The following is a 24,016-nucleotide window of genomic DNA, read 5'->3' as shown; positions in this document are numbered from 1 at the left end:
ATGGGAATTTCGCTGGAGAGGAAACCTGAACTGAAAGAGAAGTTTGCCAGGGACACATCAGGGCAAGAACAGGGAAACAAAAACAGGATGGCTGACAGGGAACATTCTGGACTAGAAAGGGTGTTGACAGAGAAAGTTGGTGACACTAGGAAAGCATGCTCATCTACAGTGTTATCTCTGTTGTTCATGCTTGGTAAAAGGCTGGCACCTTTGCAAAGGAAGAAGAAAATGTGTGTGTGTATGTGTATGTGTATGTGTGTGTGTTTGTGATTACAGTTAGTATTCAAAATTCAAAGACTTTATGATCCGCTTATGCCTTCTTGCATTCTCATACAAAGGAAATATAAGACATACAACTGAATTGTCTTTGAGGATCAGGATCATTCTTAGGACAGTGATGTGGCAGATGGATGAGTGATATCACAAAACATCTGGTGGAGGGTCACTTCTACATCCAGTGTAATTAATTCTCTGCACGCTCACTTCATATTTGTGATTAATTTTTTTTGTCTCTTTTTAGCTGTTCAGTCTTTGAACAGCCTAAATGACCAGATTGCAAGTTTCATGGTGGCCGGACCCAAGACCGTCGAGCAAGAGGAGCATACATATCTTCCCCCTGAAAAGGAGACACTTCAGAAGTCCATGACCCTGATGAGGCACCTTCTGGTGGACGCTCAGGTACGCTGCCCTGTGTATTCATCAATTTTTGAGAAAGGAAGAGGGAGATAGAAAGAGAGAGGGAGAGAGTTTGGATTAAAAAAAATACCTTTATTCAAACACTGGGAAATGACAAGAAAACATTCAATACATGGCATTGGAAGGTTCAACTCAGAAAGAGACTTGCCGTTGCAAAGAAAGAGAAGGAGAAAGAGAAAGAGAAAAAAGAGAAAGAGAAGGAGAAAGCTGAGCAAATATGATTAAAAATGTATGATTGAGAAATCATGAGAGATCGTGATTTGAAATGTATCACATGCTGGTTTAATCTATGTGTTTACCGTTGTCATGTGTCTACAATTTATTTTCAAATCCAAAATAAATGACAATGTATATTGAGATTCTAAAACAGGGTTGTGATTAATGGGATATTCTTCTCCATGTTACTCAGCTCTACTTTATTAACGGTGGTAATTTTTATATCTAACTAGGACAGTACATGCCTTGACAAAGTAACAACAGAATCAATTAAATCAACATTTTGTTTTGCTTTTAACAAAATTGTAACTCTCTTGTTTTTTTTTAATTTAAGTGGACATATTTTTAATAAATCAAAGGAAAAAATAAGTTTTTAAGATTAGGTGCTTTTCTTAATTTAATAAGGTAAAAAGAAAACATTGGAGTAAAAATAAGAGTAATTTGAGGATGGAGATATGGGTGTGGCAAGTGGTAAATTACTCTCTGAAATATTGCACCTAATATTCAAAATAGCTCTGTTAACCTGGACTAATTCATCTGTAATTAGTCAAAGACCAGCCAGTGTGGGGAAATAAAGCGGAAAAACAAAAGAACCAAGTGGTGAGGACAATGTGTGGTGGAGAGTTCTTCACGTTTGGGTTTGAATCAGCACACAGTGTTCATGATGACACTGAATATGTGAGCGATTCTGCAAAATATCGAAAATATTGACCATATTTACAGAGGAGAAACAACAAGGTTACATTACCTCTATCAGAGTCAAGTGCTGCATGAATTCCCTCCATGCAGTGTCAGATCCAATCAAACACAGTGTGAGAGAGAATTCGAACATTTAATTTGCTTCTCCTTGCTACTTCAACAGCCACCCCTCCCTCCTCTGAATCTTCCTCTCAGTCCTCTAACTGAATGATGACCTTCATGTCCTTAAAAAATACATTTTCTGGGCCATCAATCATCCATCTAAGGAAATGTGAGTTTTTAAGAATTGAATTTATTTAAACTGCCGTTGTCACGCTTGCCACAGCCTCTATTCATGCTTCATGTATACACTAACATGACATTATTGGCAGCCTTTCTCCATTATCCCATTCTATGCTTTCTCCTTCTGTTTGTCTTGCTGGTAATTTTGTGTAATCTTTGTGAGAGAAAATGAGGAAGAGGAGGAGATGATGGGCTGGATTCCTAGAAGCTCCAATTAGGGGGGAGGGAGGATACAGCCAGCTGAAGTGGCAATGTCAACACTGTGATTGAGCTGTTTGCAATTTAATACGCATATGCTTGTTGTACTAATTTGTCACAGTGTCACTTTTATCTCCTCACACAAATTCAAATTAATTTGCACTGAAATTTTTACTGCCCGGGCTGCAAACACAAACAGCTGTAACGAATGTGAAATAAAAATGGTCATGAGCATTAAAATCCAACAGAACCTATTAGACTTTCATGTTATCATGGTTACGAACCTAAATGTATCATAATGAGATTACAGCAGAGAGCAACATCACATTAAATTCTTGTTAATTAAACCTACCCAAAAAATTGAGTATTAAGGAGGAAGAACAAGAAAATGAAGATAAGAAGTAAGTCATTATTTTTCTGCCTGCATTTAACTCTTCAGATTAGTAGGAAGTGGCTAAAATACTAAATGTCTTCACTAGTTAAGGGGCTTGGGTGAACTGTCAGCGTCCTAACGTACTGAATGTCACTAAATAGGGTAAAACTGATATTTAATAGACAGTTATCTGTGGACCTTTTTGACAAATTTTCAACGTTTTTTTTTTTTGCTTGCAATCACCTTTTCATCACAGAAAACTTTGCTACTAAACTTTTGCAACTAAATCTGGATCGGTATTAAGGTAATGACATATCAAAAGACAGGAACATACATTTTATCAACTCTCAAACACAAATAAGTATTTGATATTAATAATTAATAAGTCATGAGTTGTAAACAAAATTAATGCAAATTATGTGCTCATGGTATTATAAAAAAATAGAAATGCAGTTGCTTAGATCAGATCATCAGAATACATTCCTGGTCTTAAGCAATTTGTTCAATCAAAAAATGGCTTTCCAAATTCTATTTGATTTCATTCTAGTTCAAACTGTATTTATGTTAATTTCTTCCATTATTTACAGCTTGGCCAAGATAATTTCCTGTCATTTTTCATCAAAATTGACATATGATTCTGACAACAATCAGATGAATACGCCGAGAGGAAAAAAATGAATCGCTTTCCAATATGTGGGGAAAAGGGATTTGCAAATAATTATAATAAATTTCAGCTTGTATTGTATTTATCTCTTTGTTTCAAACAACTGTTGTTGCACTAGATCAAATCTTTCAAAGTACTTTAAGTTAAAGTTAAAGTTAAAGTTAAAGTTAAAGTTAAAGTTAAAGTTAAAGTTAAAGTTAAAGTTAAAGTTAAAGTTGAACTTTATGGTCCCCTTGAGGAGCATTTTAGTTCACAGCCAGCAGGGAAGCAGCAAAACAAACAACAAATACATGGCAAGGAACATCAACCCACCAGAGGAACACATACCATAAACGTTCAGCAGAGGGGTGAGTGTCATTCACACATCTGGACAATTTAGGGTTTCAAATAAACCTGATTCAAGTCCCCAGAGGGAACATAATAATAATAATAATAATTATTATTATTATTATTATCATTGTTGTTGTTATTATTATTACTGTAGTAGTAGTAGTAGTAGTAGTAGTATCATCGTGGGTGGCCTGGTGGTGCCGTTGTTAGGGCTTCTGTCTCACAACAAGAAGGTGATTGGTTGGAATCTCTCTCCATGTTCTCCCCATTTCTGGATCTCCGTCTTCCTCCCACAGCTCAAAAACTGGCAGTAGATTAATTGCCAAGACGTGTGAAGGAGAGAGTGAATGGTTGTATGTCTCTATATGTGGTTCTCCCCACCTCTCGCCCAACAACAGATGGGATAAGCTCCAGCCTCCCGCCCATGTGACACCAGGGCTATGATAGGCAGCATAGATAGTGGAATAGTATAGAATAGAATATTCCTTTAATCGTCCCACAGTGGGGAAATTCAACCACGCACAGCAGAAAGTAGACAGTGAGTGCCTATGGCAAAATATTGACTGCTTAATGGAGGAGAAACATTGTTCATTTCCAGCTCCTGTCTCCCATCTGTGTGCATGTGTGTGTTTTACACAAACTGAAAGATTGACAGCATGTGACTTTCTCTGCTCCTGAAAGTAATCTAACTTAAAGAGCAGCCTCTCTTTCTCTCTCTGCAATCATCCAGCCAGATCATCTAAAACAAGATGGTATTTTCTGTAAAAGAATCAAAAGGTCAGCTGAAAATGTTAAGCTGTCTTTCATTTTTGCTGAGTAATACATCCCTTTGTATGGTCGATGGATTGTCGTCGGTAGATAAACTGGTTAAAACAATACTGGAAGCATGAATGACATGCATAGAGTAGAGATGTGACATCTGATAATGTGGTCAGTGAACCTTTAAGTTATCTTGATAGTGTAAGTGCATTCACTAAAAATTGTCACTTGCGGGTGCATAATTTCGGATGGATCTGAGTAGCAGGTTGGAGCAGATCTGTTTGATCGGAAGCATTCTTGCCCCAGAGGTAAGTCAAGTTCCAGTTTTTTCTCTGGAAAAATAAAAACATTTGAAATAACAGGGCATTGTCCACCAACTCCAACCATTGTCTTGAGATAACTCATAGCAGAGCTGCTCAAATAGATATTCCTTTTCCTCTAAAGGTCCATCTGGTGTATTTCCTGCAGTCAAGCTGCGAGGAGATTGGCTGCTCAGCTTTTGCCACAGACCATCCCTCCATTTTCTCTTCCCGTGCTTAATCCAGCTGTGACTACATTAGCTGAGCTGTCAATCATGACTGGATGAAAACAGGGAGAGTTTTGGCCCGGGAGGAAGTGGAGGTCAGTAAAGGTGACTTTGACAGTGACTGAGTGAAGACACAGATAAATAAGATCTCTCTGACTCTTTCTGACCTCTACTCTGCTGTGATCATCAGAGCAAAGCTGCAGACACGTCTGTCATTACCAGAGAAAATGCAAAGAAATACATTGTCACTGGCTTTCTTTTTGTACCCAAGGAAAGCTGCAGCAATCTGTTGAACTAAAAATGACTCCCATATATATTTCAAACGATATGATTTTTTGACAAAGTAGATCGTTTCAAGTGTTTTGTTTAATTAATCAATGCACTTAAATGTAGTTGGTTGATAAAAGTTGCAAAAAACGCCAGTTTTTTAATGTTTTTATCTCCCTAACTTATTTACTAAGTTGCAGTATTTTTTATTACAATATTTTTGTATTTTCATTAATATAGAAATACTGAATATTGTCATTATAAGCATTAGCAAATCCTAAAATTATGAAGCAAAATATTCTTTTGGAAAATTTTCAGTAAAAAATATGAAAAAATTAAATACAATATCATGGGGTTTATACAAGCAACATTGAGAGTCTTACCCACAGTGAGACACTCAGGGGACAGGCTACTTGATTTTTACCAACAATTTCAACACCCTTTGTCAATGTATTTATTTAGAATATACATACATAATACATTTTGTGTTTGGAATACTTATTCCTTTCCAGAGAGGACTGGTGGTGATTGGCCAGACATTCACAACATGGTTGGAAACTGAATCGAATGCAGCTTTCCGTGTCATTATACGATGACCTTTTCAAACGAAAAAGTAATTTAATGGAAAAACTGCACACGGAAAGAACTCAGTATAAGAAAGGTGACGTGTTTGTGAAATGACTGGGACGAGAAATGATGCCCTGAGGCAGATCAATCACTGCAGTTGTCATTTGCATCCCCATTAGCCACTGTTTATCATTTGAGACAAAAAAAAATTAAAACAACAAAATCAGTACTTAGGATAATGTCTCTACTTGGCTTTTAATATTATTATATGAAATATTGTTTTCAGCCTACATAGATGACACCTTGTTTTGATACAACACAAAGTCTCCTGTAACGCTGCTGTGGTTTTATCATCATCAGAGGAGACATCATCTATAGTCACAAACAACCCATACAGCATATTTCTCCTTTTTATGTTTAATGTGTTTTCTGCACCTTAATGAAGAAGACACCCAAGAAAACATATCAGGAAGAAGCCATCTTCTCACATCAGTTTAGGTGTTAGAAAGCTAATTAGTTGCTTCAACAATATACAGTGTAAAAAGCGTACAAACATAAATGCTGAATATTACATTGGTGGTTTTAGACTGTGTGAATACTCAGAACAATGTGTTTGTTTGCCTCGTCGTTTATTCTGCAACTCTGCATAGCAGACATGTTGGCAACAATCAAAACAGATGCTAAAACATCCCCTCCCATATCCTCTCTCCGATTTTGATTATATAGATAAACATCCTCATTCAATAAGTGTATTATTTTTTTACTTTGTTGTACATGTGGTCATTCTTAATGCTCCATCATGGGCAGCTCTGAACTGCCCTTGAACAAGACCCTTTTTTTTGTAGATGCTTTTGTAGATGCTTTCGGAGATGGGAAAAAGAGTTATGGAGTCTGGGGTCAAAAGACGTCAAAACAGCTCACGCTCCAAAATTTTGGAAATGCAGACATTGTGAAAGAAAAAAAAGGCTTGAAACTTGACTTTGCTTTTATCAACTAAAACCAAAGACTTCTGTTGAAATGGAGTGTTACCACTTAAAAGGCTCGACACTCTGCCTCTCTACATTGTTTGCCAATTATTTTATCTTAATGGCACTGAGCTTTGTATTAACATTAGAACAGTGAAATTCAATCCAAACAATGTGAAGTTTTAACAATATTTTGTTTGCGACTATCACATATCTATTGCAAAAGGAGTCAAATTTGCTTCTGGTACTGAAGCAAATTGGTTTTTAAAAAATATTTTGTTAAGCATCAATGCTTTTTGGACATTGATTACAATCAATCTGTAGTTAAAAGCTTTATAATGCACTTACAGATCATAGGAACTTCATGCATCCAGCATCTTGCCTGTATAGCTTGTTCTGACTCTTCGAACTTGAATATAATGCTATATTTCTTTCCTGCAATCCCATTACTTGAATTCCTTTCACTGACAGACTTCCAGGTGTCAATGTTTGCAACTTTTCAAGTGTCATAATGTGTTGTGAACAAAAAATATAACATCATTTAATAATGTGTAATATTATTTACAGAACTAATAATGCCTATTTCCACCATTTAGTTTGAATACTGAAGTCAGTCGGACCTCATCTATTATGTCTCCCGAATGTATCAAATTAATATTTCATCACATAGGACTGACTTCCACATATATTAGCCGATAGTGCTGGACCTCTGTCAAGGGTCATGGAAGAGTGCAGGTTGCACATGGTCTCAGAGGATTCAGGGAGGGGCTGTGGAGACAGTGATTGTGTGATGGGTATGGCGAGGTCAATCTGCTGCTTTCCAACTGGGGGCCTCAGCTGGCCCTCCAGATCAGACTTTGTATCCATGCATAATGCATCACCTCGGTCTCGTCTGCCCTCTCCACCCTTCCTCTGACTCCAACAGGCCTGCCTAATAGGCCCTGCTTCAATAAAGGACAGTCAGATATGCGGCCAAGTGCCACTCTAGTGATGACTTATTGTGGCCAAATTCAATCTCTGAGTGTGACAGTGTGATGAGAGTGGAAATTGGCTAATGGGATTCAAAAGGAGCTTTTGAATATTACCTGTGTTTCCATCTACTGTAAAAGCATCCAGTTGCAATTTCAAATATCTGAAATTGAGTGATGCACATTTTGCCGATCAAAGTCCAATATATTCATCAGAGGTGGGGATTACCTCTCCCATAATGTTGCAGTATGGTTGTGTAGAACAAAAGTAGAACCCTGTACTTGTACACTTGACCAAACTACTTTGCTCCAATATCACAACATTGACCACATAAACTCAATGTGATGTTTGATAAGAATTATATTAGAGTCTGCGATGCCCTTCTAAGCTTGTATCAGTCCCATCTGAAAATCTTTCCAGTGTGAAAAGATAAACAACACGGTAAAGAAGCAGAGGCATCTCTTGGTTCATTAAGATGAATGAGGGCTTTGTTTTTTTTTTCTGTATCAAGGCAGAGAAAGTTGCATGGAAATTTTTGTAAAAGGTTTTTTATATATTTCTGCAGCAATCTTGATCTTGGGAGAGAATGTTAGAAACTTACTTTTATCGTATTTTTTTTTTTCCTTTTTTCTCATTTTTGTTGAACATTCTGTAGTCATACATTTCAGATGCCAGGCGGGGCAAAGACCAAACAGTAAGAGCTCATTCTTAATGCGTCTGCAGTCAAAACGATCAGATATCACAAAAAACCCAAGGAGTTCTGCCTCATTCAGCAGATAGGATCCATAATTAATATATAAATTCACGTCTTCTTCTTTTCCTTTCGGCTTTTTGCTTCAGGAGTCGCCACAGCGAATCTACCTTCTCCATCTAACCCTATTCTCTGTATCCTCCTCTCTCACACCAACTTATGTCATATCCTCTCTTACTACATCCATAAATCTTCTCTTTGGTCTTCCTCGAGACCCCCTTCCTGGCTGCTCCGATTGCAGCATTCGTCTACCAATATATTCACTATCCCTCCTCTGTACATGACCGAACCACCTCAGTCTAGCTACTCTGACCTTCTCTCCAAAATATCTAACATGTGTTGTCCCTCTGATAGACTTATTCCTGATCCTATCCATCCTGGTCACTCCCAAATAGAACCTAAACATTTTCATCTCTGCGACCTCCAGCTCTGCTTCCTGACGGTTTGTCATTGTCACTGTTTCTAGGTCATACAGCATCGCTGGTCTCTCCAGTGTCGTGTACACCTTTCCTTTCATTCTGGCTGATAGTCTTCTATCAAATAGTACCCCTGATACTTTTCTCCACCAATTCCCACCTGCCTGAATCTGTTTCTTTACCTCTTTTCCATACTCTCTGCTGCTCACGACTGTTGGCCCTAAGTACATGAAATCCTCCAACTTCTTGCTCTCCACTCCCTGTATCCTCACCGTTCCACCCGGGTTCCTCTCATTCACACACATATAGTCTGTCTTGCTATGACTAATATTCATTCCTCTCCTTTCTAGAGCATACCTCCACCTCTCTAGATTTTCCTCAAGCTGTTCTCTGCTCTCACTGCAGATCATAATGTCATCTGCAAACATCATGGTCCATGGAGATTCCTGTCTGACCTCATTTGTCATCCTGCCCATCACCACTGCAAACAAGTGGGGGCTAATAGCTGATCCCTGATGAAGTTCCACCTCCACCTTGAACTTCTCTGTCACACCTACAGTGTACCTCACCATTGTCTCAAAGCTAGCATACATGTCCTGCACCAGTCTAACATACTTCTCTGCCACTCCTGATTTCCTCATATAATACCAGAGGTCCTCTCTTTCCGCCCTGTCGTATGCTTTTTCTAGGTCTACAAAATCGCAATGCAGCTCCCTCTGGCCTCCTCTGGACTTATCTATTAGCATTCTCAAAGCAAATACTGCATCTGTAGCACTCTTTCTAGGCATGAAGCCAGACTGCTGCTCACAAATGCTGACTTCTGCTCTCAGTCTTGTTTCCACTACTCTTTGCCATAACTTCATTGTGTGGCTCATCAACTTTATCCTAATGTAGTTATTGCAATTCTGCGAACGCCAACCTGTATAAATCATTCTCTCCCTTCTTACTGTCCAATTGAGCATACATCTCATCATATGCCCTTTGTTTTGCCTTTGTTACCTCTGACTTTTCCTTACGCTGTATCTCCCTTTCCTCCTGTCTATTCTTTTCAGTCCCCTCAGTGCTCCACTCCTTCTTTGCCAATCACTCTCTCTGTATACACGCCTGCACTTCCTCATTCCACTACCAAGTCTCCTGATCTACTTTCCTTCCTGACGACACACCAGGTACTCTCCTAGTGGTCTTCTTGATCACATTAGCTGTAGTTGTCCAGTCATCTGGAAGCTCTCCCTGACCAACCAGAGCCTTTTTCAACTGCTCCCTGGAAACCATACAACACTCCTCCATTTTCAGCTTCCACCGCTTTGTTCTCTGCTCTGCCTTTGTCCTCTTGATCTTCCTTGTCAGCAGAATCATCCTACAAAGCACCATTCTATGCTGTCTGACTGCAAGGTAGTGGAAAGTGAGATTGTAACCAATGATCTCCTTCAGATTACCTTGTCTATACAAGATGTAGTCAACCTGCATGCCCCCACCTCTGCGCTTATAAGTTACCCTATGTTCCTGTCTTTTCTTGAAAAAAGGATTCACTACAGCCATTTCCATCCTTTTTGCAAAATCATCTGTCCCTCTGTGTACCTATCCTGGATGCCAAATCAACTCATCACTTCTTCATCCCCTCCATTGCCTGCACCAACATGTCCGTTGAAGTCTGCAACAATTGGCACTCTCTCATCTCTGGGGATATTCTGCATCACTTCATCTATCTCATTCTAGATCATCCTTCTCCTGTAACTCACATCCCACCTGTGGGGTAAAACCACTAACAACATTGAGCATCACACCTTCAATTGCCAATTATAGACTTCCAAGTCTATCTGACATTCCTTTCACCTCCAGAACATTCCTCTCAAACTCCTCCTTCAAGATAACTCCTTCTCATACTCCTCCTATCAGCACCATGATAGTACAACTTAAAACCTGCTTCTAAGCATCTAGCCGTACTACCTTTCCACCTGGTCTCCTGGACACACAGTATATCCACCTTCCTTCTCTGCATCATGTCAACCAACTCGCTACCTTGTCCTGTCATAGTCCCAATATTCAAAGTCTCTACTCTCAGTCCCAGACTCTTGCCTTTCCTCTTCTCCCTCTGCTTCCAAACACCCTTCCTCCTCTCCTTCTTCGTCCCACAGTAGCCCAGTTTTCACTGGCACCCTGAAGGTTATCAGCACCAATGGCGATCGTTGCGTGAGATTCTTAAGTTTGATTTGCATATATGTTTTTTGGCCGGATACGCTGGATACCTTTCCTGATGCAACCCTCTGCATTTATCCCGGCCTGGGACCAGCTCAGGGAGATACTGGCTTGTAGCTGCTTGAGGCTGAATTAATATATAAAATCATGTAATTTACTATATTTGCTCAGTGTAAATAATTTATGAAGCCAATCAAAAACTGAAATATCTGTATGATGCATGATATTTCTTTGTTGTTTGACATGTGTGTTGACCAAGTTGAAAAAATACGGTCTATCTTATCACAAACAAAAACTCTGCGCTGTCAAAAAATGTAATTCTTAATTCTGCCTGCAGAGAAAATTAGTGAAAAAATCATGATGTAAAGTGAAGCAATAATGATGTAAAGTGGTTATTAGTTGAACATAACGTAAAAACAACTTAAGTAAATAATTTTGGTTTCTTAATTGATTGGTCATAAAGCTAGATAGCTGGACTGATCAAGCGATTTCATTTTTATCACAATGCCAGTGCCAACATTTTGGTATGCAGTATCTTTGGAAATAAAAATCATAAAATGGAATTCATCCATAGAAAAATAATGCACCAGCATAAGAATTTAATGTTGTAAAAAATGATCTGATGCGCAAAAGAGTTCAAGTTCAGTGATGTGAATATGGAAAAGCAGTGATGGGCCTCAGTCCCAGGCCGAGTATGTTTTTGAGTACGTACTGTACTCAGTACAGTATGTTTTTGCTGACCATGGTTCTATCAATAAAATGACAAGTAGCTTGCTTAAACCCAAATTGCATATTAAAACAGGAATACTATTTGTGCAATATATGCCTTGCATTTGTGTAAATCTGTTTTCCTTCAACAATCCCTAAAAATGTGATGCATTAATTGAAGACTCTAAATTGCACAGACATGTGAATAGAGAGTGAATAGTCGTATGCCTCCATATGCGGCCCTGTGATTGACTGGCAAACCGTTCAGGTTAAACCCTGCTTCTCGCACAGTGACAGCTGGGATTGGCTCCAGCCCCGCTGCGACCCAGAGTTCAGGATAAGTGGTGCAGGCAATGAATGAAAGAAATGGTTTAAATTCACACCTTCACAGATGTTTCAACTCTTAAAAAAATCTCACCACTGCTGACATTTTATTCTATATCACTACATTTTGAGGGTAGTTGTTTGAATGCTGCAAACAATTATGTTAAAAAAAATGCTTTTCATTGGCTCAGGTTTATGTTTTATACAAGAATGCTGCATCATCTCCTAGAGCTACATAAACATCTCTGCGGATCCAACTTAGTTGGTCCATTAAGATGAATGAGGGCTTTGGTTTTACTCTATTAAGGCAGAACTTTAGTTTCTGCCAGTTAAAATCTCCCACAACTATTTAAGCATAGGACAGCCACATCCATGAAACCACTTTTACCATTTTATCAGTGACTTTTCATTAGAAGAAATGGCAAGGTTCTTATTTTTGTTAGTCAAGTCTCTCATTTTTGCCATTACAGAAACATCCTTGACAAGCCAGATTTCTATTCTCCTCAGTACACATCTGCAAGAAAAGATTTTTTTTTCCCACACTACCATCCAAAGACCGATTACATGTTGTAAATAAAAGCATGTTTCTAGCTAGCTCTCTCCAACAAAAAGCACTGAAAACAACAAAAGTATTTATTTCAGTGGTGCACTTAGATGAGAATGAGAGGAAATGATTGTGGCTCAAGCCTATGGCTGCACTTACCACAGTCCTAAACACTTTCCATCAGAGGTCAAGGTCGAGCTCAAACAGACAGGTAATCAGTGTCTTAACAGACACTAAAAGAACCAGTAAATAGCCAGGATTTACTCAGAATTAAACGCTGCCTGGATTTCAGGAGCAGTTAATGATAGACTGATCAGGGAAGAGGAATGTCTAGCACTTGCGGGAACTGTAAAGTTTGTGGTCAATTTCATGAAAATTCACAAGTTTTTTTTAAACCAGAAGGCCACAGTTTTGACTGCAGAGCAGTCTCTAAATTAGATATGTAGGTGTCTACCTTGGGAAAAGCTACGGCCTGATCTGGTCAAAAATTGTGAATTTGTTTTTGCCATGAGACACATGGCCTGACCCTCTAAGTTGTTTTGGTTAAATAATGTTTCTTCATAACTACAATTAATGACAATCGAGTATAAGCCACAGATAACAGAAAGCATTTTTTCTCAGCCCTGTAAGTTTTCATGGCAGTTAAAAAAAAAGAATATTGTGTAAAATTATCCTTTCTTCAGCAATCTATTTAATTCAAGGATTACAATGTGCTACTATTCATTTGATTAATTCAGATGGGTGGATACACAAGTAACGTGTGCAAACAGGGGTTCGGTGGGTGTATTGATGATTAAATCTCAAAACAGGAGAGAGAGAATTTGAACAAATACAAGGGGGAAACCAAATTGAAAACACTAAGAAAAACAAGATATAGTGAATAGATAGTGAATTACACAAGGAGCAAAAAGAGACAGATGATGACTGTACTAGTTGGCAGAGACCTGACTGGTTAAGGAGGCAAATGAAACAGGGTACAGCGGAAAAACACTGATTCATTAATAAGATGAGCAATCACAAAAGGTGGAAAAATAAACATCAGGAATTAAAACAGGAAATGGCTTACCAGACCTTTTGGGATATATTTGAATTTAACTACTATTGTTGTTACGTTCTCAGCTGGGTACTGTGAAATGATTACGTTTTATCCCTGTATATGAGTGCTCCCTCGGCCATCGATTGTATCTTCCTCCCCTCAGATAAACATTTGATTTGCCTTGTGATCTATCTATGGGCCAAAGGGTTTGTCCCGGTATCAGATGTTGACTTTTTTTTAAGCACAATGGAAGCATTCTTGTACAAAACGCTGGTTTCATGTGGATCTTGATAAAGTGGTAGCATAACTTCATATAGTGCCGGCTGAAAAAAAGATAAACTCTGTCTGAAATATGTTGTAATTATAGCAGAGAGGGTGGAGAATTACATTCTAGCACATATCCCTATAATAAACAAAGAAGCAGATGACAAATATGATATTTCATGCTGGGCTAATCCATAATTTGAAAGGCTCTGACGCCGTCACAAGGCATTACTTGATTCTTTAGATTGGACTCTCTTGAGTAAGGAATCAATGGATACCATTGTGAACTACATAATCAACAACTCAGCAGAGTTTAGGTTTGCGTTTAATCACTATACCAGGAGCTCATAATGAAAATGTAATTAAGTGTTGTTTTATCTTCTGAATCACTAGAATTTGTGCTCAAGTCCAAATTGTGTCCGGCACCCTCTATTTCAAGAATTTATAACAATTATCTCCGAAGTGCTGCTGTGGGAAAAAAATATTGGATGTCTTGAGATAATAACACCCAGCGCAACAATAAGGCGGCATGTTTTAATTGTCTAAGGTTTATTTAGATTGATCAAGTTTCTGGGACTTTGTTCAGCGTCGACCTCAGAGGAAAATTGTGTTTTTGCAGACTCACAGACTAAACATAGAGTAAATATGTACATCGAAAGCATACAGTAGATTCCCAGAGTAAATATCACTGATTGTAATTTTTCTCCTCACACTATACAATCAAATGGAATATATCCAGGTTTCCTCAAACTTCTTATTTAATCACATCCTGTGACTCGGACTGTTCATGCCTAATGCAGTCAATTTTGATTTTTCTCAGCTGTAAGTCCTTTCAAATATCAAAAGTGGCTTTTTAAACGGCAGCGTTATCCTAATGGCAAATCAGCCATTCATCGGACGATGAAATTATGCAAGTGTAGCTCGAGGAATACGCCATTATAGTCTATAAACAGTCCTGCTTTGCAATTTCAGGTTCTCCTTTTGCAGTCCTTTTACTTGATTTCCAGTTACACATATAGACATACTGACATATAGATGTGATTAAAAACTTTCATAAACAATTAGCCCCTATGAATACAGGGCTACTAAAATGTAGTAATATAGGGATAACATATAGATGCGCACAGCGCTGCCCGGAGAATTGTGATCAACTAGGTTCCTCTAATCTTTTTTTCCCTCCTCAGCCCCCGCTTTGAATGTGAGTTAATGAGCTCCCTGCTCTTGAACTGAAAAAAGATAAATGATACTTTTAAAACTGATTATTTTCCATCCACTTCGTCTCTTAAGTTACCTATATACCCAAAACAAAGGTTGATGCAAGAAAGCAAGACTGTGACATCGAGTTTTATCATATTGAGAACTCTGATTGGTTTTATGGTGAGCGACAGATTCCGACAGATTCCTTGGATAATATACATTTTTTGGGGTGGATGCTGATTGGAATTTATTTTTGGACTAAGGACTGAAAATGTTTGTTATTGCTTTGGAGAGTTCTTCTTTTTCTTCTTTTCCCTGTTCATTTAGTCAATGGCTTTGTTAACTGGACAACTCATTTTTACCGGTCTCTTACTTTTCTGAGACACCCAAGCCATACTTCTCTCCTGAGCCTAGGTAGATGTTTAGTGCTTACAGGTCCAAATCCATAAATGCTATACCTGCATGCCCTTTCACCCCCAAGAATTGCACAAACACACACAAATGGGTAACTGGTGCCCTAGTTACAGACGGTATGAGGTTTATCGCTTATTTGTTTTATTTTTTGCTTTTTAACATGCTTTGTTGAGGAGTTCTGTATGCATTAGGTCTTATAAAAAAGTCACACCGGCCTTGTTTTTGATCTCGGTCAGAGATTATAAACAGGAGAATAGACAGGGTAGATCTCCTCATGGTTAAATACCAAAGTAAATGGGATTAGTTTTAAGTTTCCCATGAGGCCCACTGAGCCAGCTGCAAAGCTGACAGACTCAGGCTGAACAAAGCGCTACCAGAATGACAGAGAGCAGCGCTTTGCCTCTACGTGTAGCCCTGACTCTTGTGTACGTTGAACCCTCCCGAGTTTCAGTAAGGCCTTTTCAAATGATTTCTCTTGGCAGTGAAATGGTTTGCAGTAAATCATACATGCAATAGCTTAAATTATTTTTTGAAACTCCCATGAGAACAGTTCATACTTTATTGAGGGAGTCCATCGAGGGTCTCCTGCTTGACACATTTTGTCTGACTTAAAATTTCAATTCTTGTGACTTAGCTTAGTGAATGTCAGAATAGGACTCTCTTTTATTAATTAATTAAAACATTATGGGCAAAAAAGAGTGGACTGATAAAATACACATGAGATGCACATTAGTATTGTAGAATTTACCCAGTGGCTTGAAGACTGATGCCCTAAGTCAACATAACATTTCAAGGGATGTGTTCAATTGTAAACACACATTATTTCCCTAATTCAGCCAGTTCTAAAACAATCTAGCTCCATTCAGATTACTTGTGGGTCAGCAAAGGTCTTGACATAAAAGTAATCATGGATACATCAGAAACATGTTCTTTTCAGTCAATCAGCATGTTTTGTACATTCGTTTTACAAGTTTAATGTTTTCCTTAATCCTAAGAGAGTTGCGGAACGGACTTTGTTTATCCTTGAGGTTATAGAGCAAAGACTCCATATGATGCATGAGATTCTATTTTATTCTATCTTTTTTCTTACTTTGACACTTTGTTAATTCCCAAGGGAAATTAAAGTCTGAATTTTCCCCACTGTGTTTGCGAACATACATGGGCACTGGATCAGCAAGTGTGCCAGTGTGAGCGGCATGACTGTCAAGAGACTGGAAAGCAATATTTTTCCTCACACCTGCTATTTGCTGTTTCTGCAGCTACATGTTTGCCTCTCTAACCTTTAGGCAACATCTAAACCTAAATCAAATACAGGATCATTGGTTATATGTATCACATGCTGTGACTACAAATGTTTCAGTCTGAGGAGAATCTGATGTGTGTACTCAGAGCATTGCTTCTCAAAGAGTGGGGCGCACACGCCTCGGGTGGCGCGGTGTGATGCCAGACGGCGCGCGCGTGACCCCAGAGAACATGTTTGTGGTGTAGGTTTTTTTGCATTGAGCATGCAAACATACAACACAAAGCAGGAAATATTAAGTGTTGAGACGAAACCCTCAAGAGACACCATGGAAACATATTTCACAGGGATGATAAGAAAGGCGGTGAGAGACAGAAATAACGAGACAAATGAAAGTCACCGGAAAGCTAAGATGAGGATATATGACAAAGCGTATGAAGCACTTGGCTGTGATTACTGTGGGAGACCAGGATAGGCTGGTGTATTTATTGGGTCTAAAAACAGGGTCCTGAGTTAATGTTGCTGATCAATTTGAATTCATTATTATTATCTATTGATTTTATTAAATACTATTTTTCAGTATCAAATGTATCAAATTATTCGGTTGAAAATGTTTATCGTTTGAATAAAGATTTAATTTTTTTAAATTTCAAGTAAATTGATGCACTTTAATATTTTTCTGTTACAGACTAAAAACAACTTTAATAAATATATTCTTTGTGGCAAGTTGATCTATATTTCTTTCTTTTGTCCTTTCTTTAATGTTAATAAGGATACAACATAATGCAGAGGTGTACATATAACAATTTTTTTTAACTATTATAGTTGCAGCAGAGAGTGGGTGGGCATGAAATTTTTTCTTCTTCCTGGGGGGGAACGGAAAATAATTGAGAAGCACTGACTTAGAGTGACATCGAGGAGCGTGGAAATGTATGGTGCTCATTGGTCATATGTGAACACAGCGTTTCCACTCAAGGAAAACAAGTGGGACAAAGTTACTTATAAAGAAAAAAAAAATCCTGGGTCTTGGCTCAATTCCGAAAAAAAACCCTGGAGCAGTTTGATTACAGTGGAAACGCAATCAACCGAAGAAACTGCATCAGCTCCCTCATACTATGCATTATGGAATGCTTTCATGTGAAAATGTTTCTAGGAGTCCACTGAAAAGTATAAGAAGCAGGTTTAAAATGTTTGTCTAGAACATGGAGGTACAATGCATCATCAAAATAATGATTAGATTTTCAAAATGTCCCTGAGATGAATCCCTCTTGTAGGTTTGTCTTATTATTCTGGTTAGCACCTTCATGATGCTCCATCACCTGTGTGTGGTGCATGATATATCTTTTCAGTTTCGGACGAATTATAACCTTGAAGATAATTTGTTGTTTACCCTCCACACTTCAGTTTATGTTAAAAACCATACAGGTGCCGTCCAATTTTTGCTGACTCTGTCTGGGCATGTTTTCAATTCTGCTTCTTTTGATAACTTTTCATCCTCAAAGAGATAAATCCCAAATTGGAACAAATGATTCACTCTCAGCATGCACTTGTGTCCCTTTCCCCTGAGGCTTTTAGCATCAGCTAAACAAGCACTGCTGCTATCTGTAATTAAGGATGGGAAAAAAACATTAAAAAAAAACAAAACGCCAACACATTTGAACTGCTAATTGAACACTGAGTGCATTATCGATTGTAACCATCCAGCTGGCTACCTCGGATAACTAGATATTATTCAGATCACTTTTGAATATTCACAGGGGTTCAAAAATTAGACCACGCAAAAGCACCACATGTGCTTCATGTGAAATCATCATGTGTCGATTTCAGATGGCCATTTACACACCCTGAATGTGGTTTCCTGGAATGCATCTACTTTTACATAAGTATAATACATATATTTTGAAGTAATCTCTTTGTAAATCCTTTTCATGTTTGTTTTTAGCAAATATTGTGTCTTCTAGAGAAGACTGTAATCCCGTAAGCCTATTTGAGTGTGTAACATTATTAGGGTAACATGATTTGGGCTGGAAAAGACAAGTCAGTTTGATTGGGTGTCACACTCTAGGGAACACTTTTGGATTAAGGTAATATTTTGTAGCATCTGACTATCTGGCAAGAGTTATTAGATGATTTGTGTGATAGAGGTGCACTGCCATGCTGAGAGCGGCAGCAGATGGATCTTATCTGTTGGTGCAGCAGCAGCAGGACTTAAGCTGAAACGTGGGGGAAATGAAAGTAATATCCGGAAGCCAGTGTTCACTATGTAGTAACTAATATCTGTCTTCAAACTATTGATACATCAAACTTTCTAGGCCTGTCTGTCTATCTGGACTTGGCCTAATTGTTCATTATTAAACCAACTTTCAGTTTGCATGTGGAATAATATTGCAGACTCATTCATTGCGTTATTACAATTGATTTCATTATGCATCAATGACAATATTTAACTACTGTTCCATTGCCAAGGAATAATCAGCACTGGGGTGCAAATATGCCAAATTTGATATTAGTTAAATGACTCAAAAGCACATAAAAGATGCATTCAGCTGCATTTTATAACTGTTTTGGATAGAGTGAGCTTTACGAACAAATTGAAGCAAAACATTATAATGACTGTTATTACAGTTTTGAAGAAAGATGTTAAGATGAATGATGCCAGGAGCAACATACTTTGAAATATAAATTGACTCACTGCTATGGCTACCAATACAAATGATAAAGCAAGTTTCTGATATTATCATCTATTGCAATAGAGCATTTTTATGGAAAGATTATCAAGCCCATAACGTCAAATATCTGTGGGGTGTAGAAATGGGAAGAGGTAACACTGAAACAATGCTAGGGGCCAGCCCCCTCCAGGAAAATACTTGTGAAATTGGGAAACCATTATTAGAACACTTAATTCACCTCTTGGAAATTATTGTGCATAATTTAACAAAAAAAAAAAAAAAAAAAAAATTAACATGTTATACTTACTTACATATAAGGCAAATCAGACAGTAACAAATCAAAATTTTCATATGAGTATCATTTGGCAAAAGCATGAACGATGTTTGCAAAAATATATATATATGAATTTCAAACAAACCGGAAAAATGGACAAAAGTAAAAGATGAATCAGAGTGTATTTATTTACTGCTATAAGCACAAAACATCCACAAGAGATATTATAATATGGGTTTTACAAAACTTGGCAGTGCAGGCCACTTTTGGGGATGTAACAGTCACTTTGACATTCGGAGGAGTGGCTGCAAATAAAAAATAAAACAACGCCTTTGCAGTCTGAGCCATGCTGTGGTCGGACCATTTGAAATCGATCCGGGATGATGAAGAGTGGGCGCGTTTGCTGGTACTTTGAAGGATCATATGAACATATGAAGACTCTAGAGGAATCCTCTGATCCATGAAGTTAGTTTGTGATGTTGCCACACACATCTCTTACAGGACATGAACGTTAACCTTCCGACCGCTTAATTGCCGTTTCACCCTAAATCCAAGCGATGAATTTTCATTACTACTTGAGACGATGTCTTTAAGCCACAGACCAAGTGCAGCGGCTGTTTTATGTGTCAAATAGCAGATGTCTGTTTTGTCGGTAGTTAATAGATATCCACTGCTGAGGATACTTTGGATCATGTGCTTTATACAAATATTATGCTTTGTTTTTAATATTAATTAATTAGGCACACTTTCAGTCACTTTTACCTACTTTCTGTTGAGGCCATTAAGATTTATTGGTACAAAGCCTTGTGGTTTTGTGACCAAACGAAAACAGGAGGTTATCCTAAGGCAAAAAAAGATAGACAAAGCTTCAAACCCAGAGCAAGAAAAAAGTCCAGTAAAAGTCCATATACAATAGTCTAATTTGCTTGATATGTCAATAAAGGGTGGCAAAACAGAGCACTCGATGGTAGAAGTGTATGGACTATCAAGACTACAATAGAAGCTACACTAATATGCCCAAGCTTTTCCACAACAATCCTGACAATGAAAGCCTCATTACAAACACTGTACCATTGCTGCACTATGCTATCAAACAAGTACTCAGCCTATATTGAAACTCAGAATGATCTGACAGTGTGGCTGATGTCCTTTTTCCAGCGAGGGGTATATCCATTTGGCACTCCCATGCAGTCGTGTAAAGGGCCACTATTGCTTGAACAGCTTAACAGCTTTAGATGGAGAAAATGAATACAATAACTGTTTATTTCTGCAGCCGTATGTTCATTTCTGTCTTCCTAAAGTGACTGTAATATGTAAGCATGTGAAATTCAAAGTGCTCACCTGGAGAGAACAGGGTAATGTAGCATAGCATTGCACAATCTGCTCACTACCATTTAACAGAAGCCTGCTCTCTGTTAGAGAAACAATGTTCATGATCAAATAAGGCTGACTGATCTGTCTCCTATGGCTTTGTATGTGGATATTAAAGACACGCTTTTATTTATATCTTAGCTATATAGCTTAAAATAGCATCACACAACAAAACAAATGATATACAGGAAAGTGACTGACTTTTTTCAATTAATTTTGCAAGATGGATTTGGTGTCTTTTGTACATTAATTAGAGGGAGGAAATAGAAATGACCTGAACTATGGAAGAATTAGCAATATCTATTCAAGGTTCTGCTGAGGTTGATTGCCCAGCAATAACCAGGAGAGTGAAATTGAGAGCTATTTCATTGATGCCAATTCCTATTAATTTTGACGGGGAGGGCTGATAACTTCACTATCAGTCTGACCTTCTGCAAAATTAAAAAAAGTTCATCTCTTATTTCCAATGTCTGCAAAGCCGTGGCTTGATTTGAAAAGGTCAGATGATTACCATTTGTAAACAACATTGTTATAATAGAATGAATTGCCTCTTTGATAATTATGCACGGTGGTATAAGTTGTTGATCAGAAAGGCAGTGCATTCATACGTTTGTTTTATAAGCTTTTTTAATGGAGCTGTAAACGCATTTCTGAAAACCGCTGTCCATATAGTGTTGTTTTATCTTTGTGTAATGCATGCTTTAACAAAAATCTGAGGCCAAAGTCACCCGAAAATGATTGCTACATCTTGAGTGTTACAGCCCCTGTCATTATTTTCTTATTTAGTGTTGAGATAATTGGTCATTTGACTGAGATAATCAATGTGCACAAATACCAAGAAATCTTTCACATCTGATTTTTATCTGGCTTTGTTTGACGCATAAAATTAGGATTACTCCAAATGTTAATAGTGTTGACAAGATACAAGGAAGAAGGAGAATAGCATTCATGCTAAAGGGAAAACATTTGTTTCTATCATGAAATTCGCATTACTGTTGTCAAGGATGAGCCTTAGAAATGGCTTGGGTTTTTCAGCTACAGGCTATTGATCATTTAATGTAACATTAGTTTGTATGACTCATCATTGAAGAGTGTAGTTTGATATTGATCCTCTCCCTTGGCTGGTCCCAGAGCACAATTTCCATCTTTTCAGCAGTTGCTTTAGAATATATCTGCAAATGGAGACATGCCTCACACACATTCATATATTGTGCTCATTAAATTTTCACTTCTAGGTGCCCTATCATGACATCGCTAACATAGCGTGAACTCCACTGCCCTGCTGCAGCATCAGCTGGAGATGCACAAATGGAAGAGAGGATTTCAGGATTTTTTTCATTCGATGTTCCTCCTCCACTTTCTCACACTGATAATTACACTTCAGCTATCACTGATTTCCTCAGTTCTCATTGGAAGGCCCCAACAACCCACCTTCTATCTGGCTGCTTTTGACATGAGCAGTAAATAACACTGTGAAAGGCTATAAATCATGGTAATTCTTCCTCAGACTTGCTCTCCAGACCTCTCATCCAAATTGATTGCTGGTCTGCCTTTGAGGGCCACCTGTGAGTCTTGTTTTGAGGATATAAATTAAGGAGAGTTATGGGACATACAGTATACAGTACAGAAACACTGTGTATAGCAACGATCCTGAAATCAAAGGGCTGCATGGATGTGTGATCATGAAAGTGGTTCAACTTTTTGGATTGTATTTCAAATCGACACACTTTATTTCAAAATAGAAATTAGAAAAGGTAAACACATTTAGAAATAATTGAAGGCTGTTGATTCAGAGACTGGGTTTTGAGACAAAAAAAAAAAGAAAAAGTATTGCCTTAAGGATCTTAAGCATTTTGAAATGATCCCATCAAAATGACCCTGGGAATCATTTCAAAAGTAAATCAGTAAAATGAAAAAGAATTAAAAGTATACGATAGCATAATCATGTTGTAGAGTAACAGTTTCTTCAAAAATGCCCCTTACAATTGAATACAATATTTTTTCACAGAATTTTTCATAGAATTCATTTGACATGCTTCCTTGATTTATCATCATTAAGATTTTCATGATAAATGTTATTAGTGATCAGTTGTTTCTCCACCTGATACAGAGAAAAAACATTTTGTTTCTCATCCAATGTTTTGTAGATTTGGGATATAGTTGGCGACGATGGTCACTTTTTCCTGGAGAAAGTTTAAGGTGAAACATCTTTGAGTTCAGAGAGTGTGAATAAGGGAACAAAAGACATGAAATTGATATGATATCACAACACGTTCCAGAGAATGAAGTTTTCAGAGGACACCAAGGTCCTCCACGCTCTCAAACTTTTGATATTCAACACAGACACATGTACACAGACCGACACAGCTGGTGAGTCAAATGAATCACCTTACCACTGCTTATTTCACTTCTCTAAACAGAATTTACTTCACATGGGTCCTCTGTTTGCTGACTGACTTAGAAAATCATATTTGCACACACAGCTATCAAGCTTATTCCAACTGTGTACATTTCTGGATTGGGCGGTAACAGCGGCAAGGCAGCCTCAAACATTGATGCTCTATCTCCCTTTTGGCAAAATTCTGATCAGTCTCTGCAGTCACAATTTGTGCTCATCTTTTTGCATATCTTCAATGCAATCCCTGTCTCGATTTAATTTTCAAATCCATCTAAACAGTGCTTGAAGATATTTGGTCATGTGAAGCTGCTCTGACAGTTTTAGGTCATCCAAAGATTACCTGCATTTACAGAAGGAATTATTTTCAGATCTGAGCAACACACATACATAGACCGAGCTTGCCAACCTTCAACATGTATATGTTGCAATATATTACCTCCTGTTAGCTATATTGCTACGTGGGTGAGTCACAACCCAGTCATAAGTAGGCTTTTATTTAAAACACGTTGTTGAATTTGTCCCTTAATGAGCCTCTTTGAGACTGCAATATTTATTTATGTCATGATAGACCTGGCAAAGGTAAAGTGTGCATGTATTTTGTTTTATTTGTCTTTTGTATGTACACAGATATATAGCAGAGCCAAGCAGTGGGTTTTGCTCTCTAGAACTGTCAAACCAGGAGTACAGCTCAGGGAGGATTTTA

General features: G+C 37.9%; 1 protein-coding gene across 4 annotated transcripts in view; it reads left to right on the top strand.

Moving 5' to 3' along the window:
- Positions 1-24,016, top strand: part of kazna (kazrin, periplakin interacting protein a) — a 179,340-nt gene that overhangs the window by 23,626 nt on the left and 131,698 nt on the right. For all 4 annotated transcript variants that reach the window (XM_086141291.1, XM_086141289.1, XM_086141292.1 and 1 more), the window contains one exon: positions 521-678. In XM_086141291.1, the coding sequence (XP_085997417.1) occupies positions 521-678 (158 nt within the window). The remainder of the gene's footprint in view (positions 1-520; positions 679-24,016) is intronic.

The sequence above is a fragment of the Fistularia commersonii genome, chromosome 34 (genome assembly GCF_037954325.1).
Source record: "Fistularia commersonii isolate RoL2024-O1a breed Wild chromosome 34, RoL_Fcom_v1.0, whole genome shotgun sequence".
In the NCBI taxonomy this organism is placed as follows: domain Eukaryota; kingdom Metazoa; phylum Chordata; class Actinopteri; order Syngnathiformes; family Fistulariidae; genus Fistularia; species Fistularia commersonii.
Note: the sequence above shows the minus strand (reverse complement) of the source record. Positions and strands in the feature narration are given on the sequence as shown.